The 18,922-nt window shown below is 44.9% G+C and overlaps 2 protein-coding genes across 4 annotated transcripts in view; one reads left to right on the forward strand and one right to left on the reverse strand.

The window, feature by feature from the left end:
- The window catches only part of si:ch73-15b2.5 (rho guanine nucleotide exchange factor 19), a 37,262-nt gene extending 23,626 nt beyond the window's left edge, over positions 1-13,636 (forward strand). The window contains exons 10-12 of the mRNA XM_059951948.1: positions 825-892; positions 4,200-4,450; positions 13,523-13,636. Of these exons, the coding sequence (XP_059807931.1) occupies positions 825-892; positions 4,200-4,225 (94 nt within the window). The 3' untranslated portion in view covers positions 4,226-4,450; positions 13,523-13,636. The remainder of the gene's footprint in view (positions 1-824; positions 893-4,199; positions 4,451-13,522) is intronic.
- arhgef19 (Rho guanine nucleotide exchange factor (GEF) 19) overlaps positions 8,729-18,922 on the reverse strand; it is a 122,397-nt gene continuing 112,203 nt past the window's right edge. For all 3 annotated transcript variants that reach the window (XM_059951944.1, XM_059951945.1, XM_059951947.1), the window contains 3 exons: positions 15,699-15,781; positions 13,495-13,599; positions 8,729-11,482 (listed from right to left, as the gene is read on the reverse strand). In XM_059951944.1, coding sequence (XP_059807927.1) covers positions 11,325-11,482; positions 13,495-13,599; positions 15,699-15,781 — 346 coding nt within the window. In that variant the 3' untranslated portion in view covers positions 8,729-11,324. The remainder of the gene's footprint in view (positions 11,483-13,494; positions 13,600-15,698; positions 15,782-18,922) is intronic.

The following is an 18,922-nucleotide window of genomic DNA, read 5'->3' on the forward strand; positions in this document are numbered from 1 at the left end:
CAGTGGGTTGTTCAGTGACCCCCTAATCTGCTCTCACCGATGTAGAGGCCGTCACAACAAGGTACCAGATGCATTAAATGCCAGTGAAGTCACGTAGGAAAGATTGCCTCCCCTGGAAGGGCTGTTCAGGGCAGCAAATGAGAAATGGGTAGAGGGGCAGGTGTAGCTCTTCGTATGGTTACGGGGGTGAGGATCAGTAAAAGGGATGACTGGATAGAGGAGTCAGTGATCCTTGCGGGGAGGGGAAGATATGCTGGTGGTGGGTTCCTGTTGTAGGTGGCAGCGATTGTGAGGAAGGTGTTGAATGTGTGGGCTGGTAGGTGAAGCTCTGGGAATCTCTGCCCATGCTGTACTGGGAGGGGAGACGGGGTGAGACCAAGCATTGGGGAAATGGTGGAGATGTGGATGAGGGTTTTGTCAACGGCAGCGGGAAAGAAACCTGCAGGGCTTCGACCTGAGACGTTGACGGTTCATTTCCTCCCGCAGATGTTGAGTTCCTCCAGCAGGTTGGTTGAAAATGACAAGAGATGCTTGAGTTAGTCAGTGGATGAAGGGATTTTCTGCCATTTGAGGGGAGTGTGGTTTATCACTGAGATACTTCCTGTCCCATTGTTCATTAACTTTCCTTGTTCCATGTTTTCCCCACTTTGGCTCTTTAGCCGACATCCTGTAGCAGGATTTCCATATTTCCAATTGGAAATTTACAATGCAAATTTGCCTTCTGAATGCATTCAGTGGTCAGAGTTGCTCTGGTGCATGGCTGTGATCTACCTGAGTGAGTATGTTTATGCTCATTGTCTCCCTTTGCTCTGTCTCCCGTGCAGATCTGAGGCCCGGGAGTGGGTGGCAGCCATTTCTGCTCAAGGAATTGGAAGTGAATCACAAAACAAGAGTGAGTAGAATTATGGTCTCTGTGGGGAACCTGTTCAAATATTTCAAATATCTTTCATCAAACCCACTTTCCTGATACCCCATCCCTTCTACTTGATCGTAGAACCTCACCCCATCAATTAGTTGTTTGGGCTTCAATTGTACTTTATTCAATCCTGCTTAGAATCTTTTTACTTTGTCCTCTTTGTGAAGAATTTAAGAAACTATGCAGCCATTCAGTCCTTCCAGGCTGCTCTGCCCCTCAATAAAACTATGGCCAATCTGGTCTTGGCATCAGCTTGCTTTTGCACTATAGTCTGCAAGGTTTTTAAGTTTAGGTTATTTGGTCATTAACCTTCCCCTAGTATTCTGGGGGAGTTGCTGAGATAGTGGGAGGATGAAATAGGATTAGTGTAACATTTCCCAATAAATGTTGAAAGTTCAGGAGACAAACAGGGTGAGAGGAACTAAAACATCACCAGAGGTGAAGTATTAGGCCAACTAACAGCACTAAAGTTTGAGGTCCCTGGGACCTGATGATCCACTCTAGTGTCTTTAAAAGAAGTGTCTACAAAAACATTGGAAGGAGTGAGCTTGTAAAATTCCATACATTCTGCAGAAATCCTTAAGGATTTCTTAAGGAAACTTTAATATCTCATACAATTTAGAAAGTCAAATTATCTAGAATCAGCATGAAATGGAAGTTCATCTGACCAATTCAGAGTTCACCACAAATAGTGTAGATGTATTGTAATTTGATACCAGAAGTGTACTTGAATATTATTTACTGAGATAGTGTAGAATAGGCTCTTCGAGCCGTGTAGCCCAGCAATCCCCCGATTTAATCCTAGCCTAATCGGGGGACAATTTACAATGGCCAATTAACCTACCAACTCTTTGGACTGTGGGAGGAAACCAGAGCACTTGGAGGAAACCTGCACGGTTATGGGAAGAACGTACAAACTCCTTGCAAACAGCAGCGGGAATTGAACCAGAGTTGCCTGTACTGTAAGGTGTTGTGCTAACCACTGTTACTGTGCCTCCGCAGTAAGCTGTCTCATTTGTATGCTCAACCAAATCATTTTCATGTTGGCAAGCTATAACTGCAAGGGTGCCACAGGGATGGTCAATAACTGAGGATGCATGACCCAGTTTGTATTAATAATTTGCGTGAAGCAGGTGAGTGTACTACTGCAAGATTTGGTGATGAGCAAGATCGAGGGTAAAGCAGATTATGAGGAGAATAGAGAAAATACCAAGGGATAGTGTCAGTGAATAGACAACTGTAGATGAAATGTAATATAGGTGAGGTTACCCACTACAATATGAAAAGGAGACAGAAGAGTACTTTAAAGGGAGAAAGACAAAATGATGCTTGCAGATGACACAGGTTAGTGTTGTGGATGATGTAGAAGGCTGTTGTATGTACAACAGGACATAGACAGGATGCAGACCTGGGCTGAGAAGTGGTAGATGGTGTTTGGCCCAGAAGAGTGAAGTGGTACATTTTGGAAGATCAAACTTGAAGGCAGGGTGTAATATTAACGGTGAGATTCTGAGTGTGGGCAGGGCACGGGGGATCTTGGGGTTCAGGTCCATCGAAGTTGCTGCACAAGCCGATTGGGGGGGGTGGGTTAAGGGGTATGGGGTGTTGGCCTTCATTAGTTGGATAGAGTTCAAAAGCCACGAGGTAATGTTGCATCTCTGTAGTTGGACTACACATGGAGTATTGTTTAGTTCTGGTTGCCTCATTACAGGAAGGATGTAGAACATTTAAAGAAGGTGCAGAGGAGATTTATCAGGATGCTGCCTGGATAAGAGAGTAGGCCTTGTGAGGAAAGATTGATTGAGCCAGGGCTTTTCTCTGTAGAGCGGAGGATGGTGAGATGACTTGATAGAGGTGTATAAGTTTTCCCAGGGTGGCAATGGATAATACCAGTGAACATCCTTTTAAGGTGATTGGAGAAAACTTTGCAGAGGTGTCGGTGGTAGGTTTCTTTAACATTGGGAGCCTGTAATGCACTGTTTGGATGGTGGTAGAGGCAAATGTGTCGTGAAGATTTAGGGGACTCTTAGGTAGGCACATTATAAAAAGAGTTGTGGGCCATGTAGGAGGAAAGGGTTACATTGATCTTGGAGCAGGCTGTATTCTATGTACTAATGCTGTTCTAGAGGGATGAGTTGTGCGTGTGTAATGTTGGCATGCAGTTGCAGTACGTGAGAAAAGAAATGGAATGTTTGCCTTTATTTCAAGGGTGATGCTTCCTAACTGCTCAGAGCATTAGTAAGATAAAGTCTGAAGTATTGCTGATAGTTCGGGTTTCTTTTTCAGATAGTTCAGAGCAAGTTTACCAATTGCTTCCTGGGGTGAAGGGTGTCATTGAATGGAGGAAGCTTCCACAGTTAGATCTGTACTCAACAGTTTAGAAGAAGTAATCTTATTGAAAATCTTATGTGGTTTTTCTTGTGTGGTTTGTTTTGTGCTTTTTCGTGATATCATTCCGGAGAACGTTGTCACATTTTTTTAAACTGCATTGTATTTGTGGTTTATAAATGACAATAAACTGAATCTGAAAAGTTAACATTAGGAAGGGAGTTTTTGGAGTAAATGCTGAGAAATCATGGGACAATAACCTAGAACCAGGAATAAGGAGTTACTTACCCAAGAAAGTGAAGAACTTCTCTTAGAGGAACATAGATCTTTGGAATTCTCTATCCCAAAGACAAGTCATGGCTAAGGGGACTCTGGAGACAAGACAGTATATGCTGGAGGAACACAGTTGGCAGGCAACATCTGTGGACCAAAAAATGATGTTGATGTTTTGGGTTGAGACCTTGGGACTGAGTATAGAGATATCTATGTAAAGGCTGTCCTCTCTCTATACTTACTCCTGATATAATTCCTTGTCTCCCTTTGAGCATGTTGGTTTCCTGCAGATGCTCTAATTTCTTCCTGCATCTCATGGCCAAGTAGTTCGGTAGGTTAAAACTTTACTGTACCTTGCCCTCAATGTGTAACTGACAGAGGGATTTTGGAAGGAGTTGTGAATGGGTAAGCACAGACTATGTCTGAAGGGCCTGTAATATAATTCTGATGCTGACTAAGATGCTTAACCTGGATATCTGGGACTGCAATGATTGTCCTTTAACACTTGGCTTTGTACCTGAGGTGAGTGCAAGCACTGGAAATTTTCTTGTAACCTGCACTAACCTCTGCCTGTAATTACACTTCTGTTTGATAGTAGTGGAGAGATGGCAGCTGGGGTAGCCACCTTTTTTTGTCTGTTTCTGTCCCGTAACTTTTCTGGATTTATTTTTTTATTCCTCAGGGATGCTGGAAAATGCCGAACACTAACCTGCCCTCGGTGTTCGAAGGATTGAAGTGGACTCGGTGTCTGATCTGCCTGTTCCCCGTCCACCCGTCAGTTGTGCTGCTTGCTGTTGAACAGTGATTGCAATGCTGAGGGAGATTGATTGGTTTGAACCCCATCTAACTCCCCTGCACGTTATGAAGCTGTAATATGCCACAAAACTAATGTCTAACATGCAAAGGTTAAAGGGCAAATTGGACAACAAGCTGGTGAGGAACTTTGACCATGTTTCTTTTGGGAAATGCACGAGAATTTAGATCTGACAAAAATGTTGGGTGCTTGAGAGATTGGATGACATGGGATCAAAGATTACTGGATGGTCCTAATTTTAAGCAGTTATTGAAGATTGCAATATCACAGCAGTCTAATACAGTGATTCTATATTTTGTCATAAAGGTCCTATGGAATTGCTTTATATTAAGTTATACAACTAAGGCCAGCAGCCTGTTCCTTGGACAGTTCTGGCCTTGACATTTGGACTTGTTGGACTTTCATTGCTCCAGTACAAACCTGCTCTATATTCTCAGTCGCACCTCACCCAATTGGACTTCTGTTGAACCAGGTTTTGTGCAATGTTTAACTACTCAGGCCTCGGCTTTGTAGAATCCTACAGACGTTTCTGAAGATTGGCATTTATTACTGCATTTGTGAAAATATGCAAATAATTTGCTTCTATTTATTTTATCATGTGCAGAGAGCTAATAAAGATTTTAGGGTTTAGTAAACTTGTCACAATTCCTCTTTGCACCAGTTTTGATTTTCCTGAGATTTTGCTGTCCAATTTAACAGGCTCATTTGAATCAGATTACGAGCTACTAAAGGGGAAATGTATTTGCCTGGTGCTGATCTTTGTGCCTAGAAGCAGCGATCGAAGATCAACTTGACTAAGTGTGTCATGAGCAGGCCTTTGCTACCAGATAAAAGGGGGTTGTCTTCTAAGTGGGGCAGGATTGTCTGAGAAGGTGGAACTTGTTTGATAGTCTCATTATTTGGAGAGCAAACTCAGCAGGGGTGGCTATAAAGTCTCAAATTCAGGGTGGAGACAGTTTGTCTAAATTCAAAGAGTCAATGATTTGTGCATAAACATACACCATTGCACTAAAAACCAAATGTAAGAGGGAAGTAAATAATGGAACCAACAATATACTGACGTGCCCTGATCTGCCTGTTGCGAGAAAAGACTTGGTTTTTATTTAGAGGTGCAGTACAGAACAGGCCCCATCGCCAAACAACTTGCCTGATTTAACCCTAGCCTAATCAAAGGGCAATTTACCTACTGACTCGCATGTCTTTGGACCGTGGGAGTAAAGCAGAGCACCCGGAGGAAACCCACGCACTCATGAGGAGAATGCCCACATTTCTCTGATGGTGCCGGAATTGAACTCTGAACTCCAGAAAGCCCCCAAGCTGCAATGGCATCGCGCTAACCATTACGCCACTGTGGTGCCCTGATGAAGAGCAGTATGCTGGCTTCAAAAGTTATGGAATTAACCCCCCCCCCCCCCATTCCCTTCCTGTCATCAGGAGGGATCAGCTTCCCTCCCCAACCCCCAGACCCAGTCACACATCCACAACTGGAATCCTGCAGGAACGGACGTTATTCCTCGTGTTTCTCACCTTTGCCTAAACAAATGGAGAGTTAAGTTGCCTGGAACTGTGCCATATTTCCTCCTCTCTCAAATTAGAAGAAAAAGTGAGTACTTCACCAACACTTGATTCTCGGTGTGTTCCATAACCACGAGGAATAATACATAGTATTTGCAATTGTATTTTTTGTGCAGTTTGGGCATCCGTTCTGGACACAATCCAGATAAAGTAACCCGTGTTGTAGCTTGCGCACAATCCTACGTGCTCGCATGCTGCTTCACCAGAGCACTGTGGTGGTTGTGTGCGTCGTGCGCAGAATGCACTGTGGTAGCTTTGCCAAGGTTCCTGACAGCACATTCCAGACCCTGACCCTTGCCATCTGGAAAGCTGAGAATAGCAAGAACATGGGAACGTTACCCCCTGCGAGCTCCCTTCTGAGTCTCAGCCCACAGTGCTGAAAATCGGTCGCCAGTCCTTCGTTGTTGAACCCAAAATAAAACGAATCCAAGGCTCTCACCGAATGGTCAGGGGCCAGGAATTTCCATCTGGTGGGGATGTTGCTCTCTTTCCAAGGAGGATCTGAAAGTCTTCATCTCTGTCCACTTGGTAATCTCTTGCTGTATTAGGGCTCAATAGTGTCTGGTCACAAAAATGCAACTGCAGATGCTGTGGATCAAAGAATATGTACACGACACTGGAAGAACTCAGCAGGTCAGGCAGCATCCGTGAGAAAAGAGTAGCCAGGAATTGGGGGGGGCGGGGAAGAGAGGGCTGAAGCCCAGTAATAGAGATAGGGGAGGGAGTAGGGCCTAGAGGCGCCAGGTGGAAAACCAATCAGAGGAAGGATAAAGGGGGGAGGGGATAAGCATGAAAGAACTGTAGAGGTAAAGAAGCAGAAAGTTGAAAGGGGAGAGGCAGAGAGGGACCTGGGATAGGGGGAGAGAATTACTGGAAATTGGAGAATTCAATTTTCATACCACCAGGCTGGAGGCTACCCAGATGGTAGATGAGGTGTTGCTCCTCCAACCGGAGTTTGGCCTCATCTCAGACATATAGTGTCTGGTATCAGGCAAGTGAGTGACAGTATGTAGTTGGACCTCCATGCCTTCGGGTATGTTGGCTTGGGAGAAGACCTTGTCAATGGATTTGGATGATGTAGAGAGAAACTGACCTATTTCCACTGCGTTGACGTCTGGTACAGGTAGCCCAAGGCTCAGAAGTTGACTGGAAGGGGAAAGATCACTGCTCCTCAGTGTCTCATGAACATTATACTGAGCTTGAATTCTTGGTTCGGGTCCTTCTGCTGAGTGAGGCCTGTGCTGGTCGACTGAGTATAACTGAGAATTTCATCATCCATATCTGCTGTCACTGAGAAGTGGCTCCCAAAATAAGGAAAGCTGTTCATGTTTTCTAGGCCTCTCTGTGGATCTTTAAATTGCTTGGGGAATGGAGGGAATGTTGTACAATGGGGGGGGGGGGGGGCTGGTCTGTAAAGGATCTTCCTGTGGATGTGAAGTCCACCCTCTCGCTCATAACTTGTAGCTACAGTATGTCTCCAAGCCAGTGCACGCGTGCACACATACATCCTGTGTCCTGCAGCTCTTATGGAAATGGGGTGACCTTGATTCTGAAGGTTAAAGACATAGCCTAGATATTTCTGTTCAAGTTCTACATTATAAACATTAATTGGCTTGTATTCATGAACAAACCCCCATTTGCCACCATTTTGCAGTCTCACTGAATCTGCTTGTGAACATCTTGGACCCTGCCTACTGACTGGATGTGTGTTATATAACTTGGTGAAGGCAAACCCAGGGGCAAATGTTGTGCAGGGACACGTAAGGAGATCCAAGATTATAACAATGAAGGAATGGTTCAGGGTACTGAGTGATAGCAGGGCAGAAAGATGTGCATCTTTCAACCAACACCCAGAGGATTATTTGTATTTTTACAACCATGTTTGTGGTTGGACAAGAGTTTAACTGATGACAATCCAAACAAGCTCTTTAAATTACATTGAAGGAAAATATCGCTGCTTTATTTTTAGCACATAGGAATGTGTACATAGCTCAGCTGTTTAAAATATTGTTCATTATTTTAACTTTTGCCAACATACTAATCAGTTAGTTCCGATGCTGCTGTAAAGAGGGGGAAAAACATCCGGTTGGACAACATCTGTAGAGAGAGAAACAAGAGTAATGCTTCCGAATAATGACCTTTCATTCAGCTTGATGGAAGGTAGGTCATCAGTGAAGAGGTTGTTGACCTGAAGTATTAATTCTGTTTCTTCATCTCCAGAATTGACCATCTTGAATTCCTTTAGACCTCACTACAGTTTGATTGGCCCATAGACACCTAAAACAAACCATAAGCACCTTCCCGTGGTTGATTCCCAACGCACTGGTCTGCAGACGGGCAAATCGCGCTGGGTCCTGTTTGGCCCAACATGGGTAAGGGTGGGAAGTTGACAATAAGCTGCAAAGTGAAACCTGCTAGTGCATGAAGAAGTCAAGCAAATACTTGTAGCTATTTTGTTTTGGTTGTCAGGACCGTGACTGCTGTGCAGAGTAGCTCTTCCTTCGGAATTCTTTTCATGTTTACACTGGGCAGACCAGTTTTTCTCATGGCTTTCTCCCTCTTAAAACTTATGCAAATTTCTATAAATAAACCCTTCAATCTCTAGTGACTTTTTAAATGGCTCAATCAATCACCTTGCTTCACCACTTAATGCGAACTTCCACTCTCCTGTTAAAACGTACTTGGGGCAGCGTGATCCTGCATTACGCTGTTATTTAGGTGAACCTGGGAGCACCGAGTTTGTGTAGATGGAATGTGCACTCGAAGAGGTCGGAGGGTAGAAGAAAATATTGCTCATCAGAATTTAGCATGAGACAGTAAGGATATCTTTAATTATGACACCAAATAGAAATGTTACATTAGTGTTTTGATGGTGTATAATCATTAAACATCCACTAATATCTGGAAAATGTCAGATTATTCCAGTGATAAACCAGCTGTCAATAACCATATTTGATCCAAGCATCAAACGTTCCTGCTTGGACAGTTGCTGATGCCTCTGTGTACATGGCCTGCATACACGTTCATGGTAGCTCAGTTATTGCCTGTGTAAATAGAAAGTGCCTGCACTGCTGCACCCCCTCGGGGGTGGGGGGGGGGGGTTCTGGCTTAAGCTGGCAGTGGTGTGTGTAATATGTACAACATTCAATGGAGACCTTTACAATAATGCAATGAATTTCAGTCAGTGAGTGCCACACTGACTCTAGACACAGGTTGAAGTGAAGACTATGGCACAGACACCCAGCACCCAAGAGACGGCTTCTAGCCTGGACCAAGGTCAACACCTGTCCCCACTCGTATAACTTAGCAGTCTGCACCAGGCAGGCCGTTTTGAACTCGTACCTCTCGTCTGAGAGAGACGCAAACGCGAACACCAACCTTCGGACAACTTGCACCCCCCTGGGGTAGCCCAGACCCCAATGGTGAAAGATCAGGGACCCATCACGTCAAATCCCCGTCACCAAGTAGAGTTGCGTTCTCCTGTTTAAAATGTACAACACACCAGGAGAGAGTCCAAAACAAAATTACAGCGTATTTATATAATGAACAGCTTGAAATCTGTGAATGTTAGTGCTTGTTACAAAGAAGTGGCACCTTAACCAGGGTATTCTGCACTACATGCATGCAGCTTATAGCTACCTTGGAGACATCACCCGAATCATAAACAACACTGTACAAATATGCAAAGCAAGATGGTGTTGAGCGAGTGGGGGAGAGGGGGTTTTGTACAGTAGCTGAGTGAGAAAGTTGCTGGCCCATCAAATCCAAGTTCAAAATCCTGGCTGTTTAAGCCAGCATCAGCTCTGTGGAAAGGTTTGTACAAAACATAGCAGCGAAAAGATTCGGAGCCTGCTGCAACAACAGCTGCCAGTGCTCACTTGTTATGTGGACTGGTACAACAAAGATGCATGTATCGTTCTCATTCATTGTCCTTGGAGTGACTGCCTATAGGGAGGATGCAACTGGCTACTGAGGCCAGGCCAGCTAACAGTGGCAGCTTCCCTTCTCTGAAAGGGTTAACTAATCACTTCTATGCGTGAATGGTTTTCTCCAGCATCAGATGTATGGGATTCCATCTCGTGCCTTGCCTTGGAGGCATTTGCGCCTTTGACCTTGGTTTTATAGGAACAGTACTACCCTCCCTCTGCAACCAGGAGCCAGTAGCGCCCTGTTACCTGCATGAAGGTAGAAACAAAACCACTGTTGCCCACAAAATCCGGAAATCCCGTAACGTCAGTGGCAGTCGACATTAAGAATGCTTTCAGCACTTGCATTCTTCCCCCAGATCAATGCTGGGTTTTATTTCTCACACAGTCTACATCAGTTCCAGGTTGAGTTTCCAGCTCAACTGCAGAGTTTCAGTCAGAATTCTAGAAGGATCTATTGTGAAATGTGGTGAGTGGAGTGAATCAAGGCTAAACCCATCCTCGAAGTCCTTGTCCGATTAGGTCTGATGGGATCTGAAGGAGTCAGCCTTGCTTGGAGATTGAAGTAGTGGCTGCATTTCATGTGTTAGGCTTTTGACCAAAAGGTACTGTATGTGTTGGAGCTTTGGAGTCTAGGGGCTGAGGAAACCCGAAAACTTAAAATTTAATCAGGCTGGTTTGAGAGGCAGCTCAGTAACCATGACAATGGACGACTGGAACTGCTGCTCAGTGGCCCTCACTGGCGTGACATTGGACAGGGGGAAGTTTCCCATGCTACACGTGGAGGCTTACAGATGTGCGCTGGGCCAGAATCAGTCTTCCTCAATTGACAGCAAATACCAGCTTCCTGATGCACGTCGACCCCCTCCCCTTTAGCAGCCGAATGCGCCTACTCCTGACCCATATAACTCCTGAGTGGGAGGAGGGCCACAACTTCATGGGACGGGGCATGGCACTGGGTGATGGCCAGCCTGCAGTCCTGCCGGCTGTCATTCTGAGGTTAAATCTGAACTGTTGCCAATACAGAGGAGATTGTACCGTTGCTGAGTCGGTCTGGTTTGGACAGAGGACAATGGGGAAGGTTGAATGCGTGGTCAGTTTGATTACTCCGTGAGTTGTGTTGGCTGTGATTCTCAACCACCAAACCAAAGTCCATGGACCTCGGGATTCAAAGGGGACTGAATCTTTACCATTCACACCAACCCAATGAGACAATGGCCTCTCTGGCCCTACCCGTCCACCCTCTCATCAGTGATGAGCATGCCAATTTGGTGTCTTAATGAGTGAGGGAAATTTAACCTATGACTAGCTATCGCATCCCTACTCAGCAGTGACAGAGGGCACCTGAAACCGACCATGCTCAAAGGGAAACAGTGCAAATTCCTGAGGCTGCCCTTGTTTGATACCTTGAATCTGTTGTTTACTCCTAAAATATGAGATGTATATATTCTCCATGCTCCATGAATGTCCTAAAATGCAGCACCACCATTGGTCACTGATGTTCTTCCTGAAGTTTCTGGGTTGCGTGCTTAATCCGATTCTTTTCCCGTAGATTCCGTATCCTGGCATTCCGATTCGTTATCTCCTCCACGTAGCTTTCTGGAAACCATCCCCTCTCTCCGTCTGACAGTCGGATTCCTTCTATCCACCCTGGATTCAGAAAGCAGTGCCAGTGAGACAAATGGTTGAGAGCTGCATCTCCTGCAGATGCCGTTCAGCCCCCTGATTTCCAGATCATCACGACTGTCCCCTCCCATGAAGCACAGCAGCTTTTACTGTTTCTATTCTATCACCACCCTGGGTCTTATCCAGAACATTTATAGAGTTTAAATTGTTAGGACAATTTGCTTTCAAGTCTACATAGAAATAAAATCGATAGTAGTCATAACTCAATACAACATGGATAATGAATCCACATTGACCCATCTACTTCGGATTTCCCTATGATGAAGAAGAATCGTGGCATCTACCCCTCCATGTATCTGTTCAATAACCACTTCAGTAGAACAGAGTGATCGAGGAATAATGGTGCATGGTTCCCTGAAGGTGGAATCTCATGTGGACAGGGTGGTGAAGAAAGCTTTTGGTATGCTGGCCTTTATAAATTGGAGCATTGAGTATAGGAGTTGGGATGTAATGTTAAAATTGTACAAGGCATTGGTGAGGCCAAATTTGGAGTATTGTGTACAGTTCTGGTCACCGAATTATAGGAAAGATGTCAACAAAATAGAGTACAGAGGAGATTTACTAGGATGTTACCTGGGTTTCAGCACCTAAGTTCTAGAGAAAGGTTGAACAAGTTAAGTCTTTATTCTTCGGAGCGTAGAAGGTTGAGGGGGGACTTGATAGAGATATTTAAAATTATGAGGGGGATAGATAGAGTTGACGTGGATAGGCTTTTTCCATTGAAAGTAGGGGAGATTCAAACAAGAGGACATGAGTTGAGAGTTAAGGGGCAAAAGTTTAGGGGTAACATGAGGGCGAACTTCTTTACTCAGAGTGGTAGCTGTGTCGTATGAGCTTCCAGTAGAAGTGGTAGAGGCAGGTTTGATATTGTCATTTTAAATCAAAATTGTACAGGTATATGGACAGAAAAGGAATGGAGGGTTATGGGCTGAGTGCAGGTCAGTGGGTCTAGGTGAGAGTAAGCATTTGGCATGGACTAGAAGGGCTGAGATGGCCTGTTTCAGTGCTGTAATTGTTATATGGTTATAGTAGTATACCTGCCACAACCACTTCTGGTAACTCGTTCTATATACTCACTACTGTGTGTGTGTAGTTGTTTCTCAAGTCCTTTTTTAAAAAAATCTTTCCCCTGCCACCTTGAATCTATGACCCTCTACCCTGGGTCTTAGGAAGATAGTTAAACTGCTAAAAAGATTGGATGGTATGGACATCGAGGATTTATCTTCTCTAGTTGGGGGTATCAGTGAATACTGGTGTAATATTAAAAACTGACCATAGTCTTGCAAAGTTGTGAAGCCATTTTTCCACACACAAAAGTTTCATGGAAAGGAACCATAGTTGTAGCATGATCATCTTGAGAGTCTCTTTGGCCCATCAAACAAAAACTGCAGAGTAATTCCGTCAATCTCATTTCCCTGACTCTTTCCCCATCTACAGTTTCCCTTTAGAAAGGCATACTTGAACGTGCACAATCAGTCACAATTTCAGGCAGTGATTTTCAAATCATAGTTATTTGTTGAATGAAAATATTCTCTTCCTGCCATGCTAACCTTGGGCTCTGCTCTTTAAATCTTTGCCCTCTTGGCCTTGACCTTTCTGTTAAAAGAAACAAATTCTCCATATTTCTCATAACTAAACCTCCTACGATTTTGAACATCTGGTCAATGTTCTCTCAATCTATTTTGTCCCAAGGAGAACAAGTCGGCTTTCTCCAGTCTATTTTAGAACTGAAATCTCTCACCACTGGAAAAAGACAGGGGAAATTTGGCCATTTCTCCTTAATACTGTGGATTGGGTTAGTTGAACACTTAAGCCCAAGTGACATTTTTGGTGGGTGAGGGTAGCAAGTTTGAGGAATTGGTGGAAGATCACTATTGATCCTACTACTTACGAAGAATAGAAGAGAGTCTACATTCCAGTCCTCTCATTCTAACACTAACTAGGTCGTTCAAGAGTGTGAACAAAGCATTCCTCACCATCTTTTGTTCTTGTCTTTACTTCTAGGACATCGGCCTTCTCCAGTGCCAGCTCGTCTGCCTCCAGCGGTTTGTAGGTCTTGATGCACTGAACTTGTGGGGAGTCTGCATGGGAAGTAAAATGACAGCTGCTTGTCAGGCCCTTCGCGGTTTGAAACATAGGAGAAAGTCCACCTGCCGTGGTTTACAATGGAGGACAGAAGCTGCTTGCATTTACACTCCTGGGTTATCTCAAGATACTTGACTGGAGTCCTTCCAAAATATCACGGCTGTAATGTTGAACAGTCCTAGGAGCATATTTCCACACATAGAATACTGGTTTTATGAAGGTATGCAGAAACAGTATGCAGTACCTAATAAAATGGCTACTGAGTGTTCATTCATGGTCTTCAGCTGCTGCAGCCCAACCACTTCAAGGTTTGATCTATTGTGTGTTCAGAGATGCTCTTCTGAACACCATTGTTGTAACGTGTGATATATTGTGTTACAGTCACCTTCCTGTAAAGCTTGAACCAGTCCAGCCATTTCTTCTCTGACCTCTCTCATCAGACAAGGCGTCTTTGCCCACAGAACTGCTGCTTACTGCATTTACTTTGCTTTGCCAACCATTCTCTGCAAACTCCAGAGACCTGTGTGTGTGGAAAATCCCTGATCAGTAGTTTCTGAGATACTCAAACCATCCTGTCTGGCACCTGGTTTGCATTTCTCTCCCCATTTCTGATCTGTGGCCTGAATTACAATTGAACCTCTTGACATGTCTGCATGCTTTCATGCAGAGTTGCTGCCACGTGATTGGCTGGTAAGGTATTTGCATTAATGAGCAGGTTTCTCAGCTGTGCCTAATAAAGCAGCCACTGAGCGTAGAGTAAACACAAATCTAGAATGTTCCATGGATAGTTACCTTTAAATGAAACAGCTCACACCAATTGTCATTATTCCATGACCTTCTCAGTTTTTGTACTTGCCATAATTAGCAGTGAAACTTTTATTACTCCCACTGAACTGAGCCTGATGTTCTGTACTATCTTTGCAGCTTCTCTATATCCACCTGTTCCACAGACCGCCTGTGGCTGAAGCCTCACACAGCCTCTAATTCGGCTTCAATTCCTCCCACCCTCCACATCAATGCATGTAAATACCATCGCGAGGAACGCGCAAGGACATCCACTTTCTTAGAAGTCTGCACAGATTCAGCATTTCACCACAAACTTTCGTAGGTGCACAGTGGAGAGTATCCTAACTGGTTGCATCACAGCCTAGTGCGGCACCAGCAATGGAAACACCTACAGAATGTCACTGCCTTCTCAATAATCACTTCATATTATACGCCAACTGGACTTCACCTTCTTCTACACCCTCCCCTTCTTCAACTCCGCTTTGAGAATGTGTGCTCCTGCCTGCCTGGGTCTTGGTTTATGGAAAGCCCCATCTGAACTCCATTGCCTACTTTTAAGTTTTTAATTAAAACCCATCTCTGCAATGTCATTTTTTCATGTGTTGCAAGCAACTTGAGAATTTCTTTTTCTACATTAACACATTTGCTAAATTCCACTTCACTACCTGGAGATCCACCACCATCGGATCTCTGAACTGTCCATGAACTGCCTCTCTATTTTTGCTTTCTTTTTACACAACCTATTTAATGTAGTATACATTTTGTATGGTAGTTTATAGTACATCTCACGTATTGCACTGTACTGCCACAAAACAACAAATTTCACAACATATGCATGTGTCAGTGATAATAAACCTGATTCTGAGATACAGGAGATGCTGGTGTTGCAATAGAGAGCAATAAGTGGCGCTCTGGAGGAGCAGCATCCGTGGGAGGAGGAATGATCACATTTTGGGTCAAAACCTTTGCATTAGCACCAGAATTCCTCCAGCTGGTTGATTCTCCACATCACTACCTGTGGCTGACCTCTTGCGCAGTCATTGGCAGAGAGATTAGGACAGCATTCCAGGTTAAATTAAAGTAGCTGCTTTAAGAACAAGTCACCCTATAAAGCAGCTCAGTGACATTCTGTGGCGTTATAACTCTGCTTTGCTGTAATTCGAGCCTCTGAGGGGCAGGCCCATTTGCCAGCTGAACATATTGAGAAATCAGCATCGCACCTCCAAAAAACAAACCCTTCCCTTTCAGGAGTCACAGGTGGTAACAGCCCAGCACAGCACTGGGAAATGATCCCGCGCGAGAATCTCACCGTCCTGCTCCAGATCCAGCTGGTCTGCCTTAGTCCCTTGCTCAGTGAGGAGCATAGCCGTTATCCAGCGCTGCTTTTCGCTCCTGAGGGAAGAGAAGAGGAAAAATATAGGGAGCTCTGAACAAGAGCAGAATCTGGTGCATGGGATCAACAAGCGAATACCATAGATACACTATTCAATAACCGGACACCGTAATCTAACCAGCTTTAGGTCGTACATGGTCTCTGTACACGAGCACCTTTGGGTACATGGTCTCTGTACACGAGTCTGTGAGCCAGCAACTAGTAGTAGACATTTAGTCCCTCACGTCCACTCTACATTCAATGACAAAATGGTTGATCTTTCTCACAGCATTACTGTCCTGCACTAACCCCAACTTGTATCTACCCATTTCTAACTGGATTGCACTCAATGACCGAGTTGCATAACCCATGGGATTTCAAAAACTGCTGGGTGAAAGAATTTCTTCACAACTCAGTCCAGAAACACTAACCATTTGGAGACTAGCCAGGGGAGACAACCCTGCACCTACCCGGCCAAGCCCCATTTTTTTAATGTTTCAATATAATCGCTAATTCACCCAAATCTTAGAAGCACCCATTGTAAAAAGTCCATATCTCCAATGGTGTGGACTTTCTACTTGAACACAATGGGTCCCTAGACACGTGCACCACATGCTTTCTGAGGGCGGGGAGCATTGGGTACAACACTGGATTCCTCTCCACATTTTGTGGTATTTCCCCCATTTACTGTACACCTCCCATCCATGCAGCCACAGTAAGTACAATTTAACTTTTCTCACAGAATTATCTAAGGTTCCAAAGACAGCTCCCGCATGGAATATCAACAGGCATCAGACAGTCTACTTACTGCCAACTCCTACTATCGTGAGGAGACTCGATACTAATTAGACCAGCCATGTTAATGTATATCAGATTCTGACCCTCGTGTGACATTCCCATCCCCACACTGTTCTCCAACAAATTCAACACTTGGTTCAGTAAGTTTACTTTCTCCCAGGCTCTCTGCCGTCCTTGGGTCTGACCACCGCTTTTACATTTCCCAACCTCCCCCAAGCCCTTCATCTTGCTTAAAGCAACCAGCTCTGCCAATGTGGGAGGGAGTCAGACTTTCCCTGCAGAGAGCAGACTGATCGGTTTGGTGCCGGAGGCAAGCAAAGAGCTGCAAGTCATAAACAAGAGAATCTGCAGGTGCTAGAAATCCTGACCAACACACACAAAATGCTGGAGAATCCCAGCAAGTCAGGCAGCACCTACAGAGGAGAATAACCAATTGCCATTTTGGGCCAAGACCAACATCGAACGTTTGTTCCCCTCCGTAGATGCTGCCTGGCTTAGAGCAGACAACAGTACAGGCCCTTCAGCCCACAATGTTGTGCTGACTTATTAATCTGCTCTAAGACCAATCTAACCTTCCCGCCACGTTGCTGGGTTCTATCAGGAGATGACGGTGGACCATGGAAGAAAGGGCAGGAGAAGGGGAAACCAGGGGGCGGTGTTGCGCAGGTGAGGAGAAGGGAAGAGGTGAGAGGGTAACCAGAATGAGGAATGAAAAAGGGGAGAAGAGGGAGGAGGGAGAAAGTACAGGAAGTTGGAGAAACCTATGTTTGTGCCAACAAGTTGGAGGCGACCCAGACTCCTGACCCTCCTGTGACCTTCCCATCCCCTCACTCAGTCCTGCCAAAGGATCTTGGCCCGAAACGTTGACTGTTTATTTTTAGTCCCGTCCTATTAGATTTCTTCTTCTTCAGCTGTTTACCTCCTCCACCTATCCTCTCTCAGCTTCTTGCTTCATCCCCTCCTCCACCCCCCCCCCCCCCCATCACCTTCCCCCTCACCTGGTCCCAGCTATTCACCTATGTAACACACGACCCTTCACAAGGAATTGGCTGCCAGCTTGGTCTACTTCCTCCCCCCCAGCTTACTATCCTCATTTTCGGTCCTGATAGAGGATCTTGGCCTAAAACTTTGACTGTCTGTCCCTCTCCTCATGCCTGGCTTGCTGAGATCCCCCAGTATTTGTGTTGCTCAGCTGAAGGGCTGCTCTGGGTAGGACTGTCAGAATTTCTATTTCCATTTCTTGTCTTAACTCTACCGAACTCGGTGAAACTTGTTGCTTTCACTACTCAAAAATTCTTTTATTATCTTTTCTTAACCTGGGGAGATTAGTTTATATGCCATGGCAACATTTCTGTTGGGCCATTCGCAGATTAGTCACTGCATTTAATCTCTCCCCATGATTCGCTGGCCTGTTGCTACCCTAATTTAGTTCAGAGTCCAAAGTGGTAATTAGCTGCCAAGACTTTGGGCATCTGGTGCCACCTATTGGTTAATTGGGGATGTGCACATGAGAGATTCCCAGCCTATTTTTACTGGGTTCTCATCAAAAAATTTAAAAAAAAGACTATTCTTTTCCATAGATGCCGCCTGGCCTGCTGAGTTCCTCCAGCATTTTGTGTGTGTTGCTCGGATTTCCAGCATCTGCAGATTTTCTCTTGTTTCTCACTGGGTTCTGTCAAATTAGCTCTCAGCCATACAAAAGCAATTGGGTCTCAGATTAAGGGAGGGAACAGCTCTTTGGAGTTCCCTGACTGTTTCTCAGTGACTTTGCCTCAATGTTATCTGCAAAGTCCAGGGGCAGCAGATATTCTGGTGCACCATATTTACATTAGATTAACTTTTAATTTTTCATGTTGAAACGTATAGTGAAGGTGTCGTTTGCATCAACAGCCAGCACAGTCAGAGAGTGTGCGGGGTGGGAGGGGTACCCTGCAAGAGTCATCACACTTCCAGCACCAACGTAGCATGCCCACAGCTCACCAACCCTAACCGTACGTCTCTGCAAGGTGGGTAGAATCCAGAGTACCCAGTGGAAACCCACACAGTGATGGGGAGGGTTTTCAAACTCCTCACAGTCAGTGGTGGGAATTGAGTCCCGAATGCTGATCGCGGCCGTTGTAAAGAATTGCAGTAACCGCCTTGCTACAATGCTGCCCGCCTACCAACGCTCTCAGATTTGTTTGAATTGTGGTTCTGTCTCAGGGTCTGTAGATTCAGACCCCCAACAAGTCCCATCCCAGTACAGTACTGAGGGAGTCCTGCACTACCGGAAATGGTGGTCTTTTTGGGTGATAAATCAGCGGATACTTTCACAAAAGGCAGGGGCTGGTTCTTCCCCGGTTTTACAGACAATTTTAACACTC

The sequence above is a fragment of the Hypanus sabinus genome, chromosome 27 (genome assembly GCF_030144855.1).
Source record: "Hypanus sabinus isolate sHypSab1 chromosome 27, sHypSab1.hap1, whole genome shotgun sequence".
In the NCBI taxonomy this organism is placed as follows: Eukaryota; Metazoa; Chordata; class Chondrichthyes; order Myliobatiformes; family Dasyatidae; genus Hypanus; species Hypanus sabinus.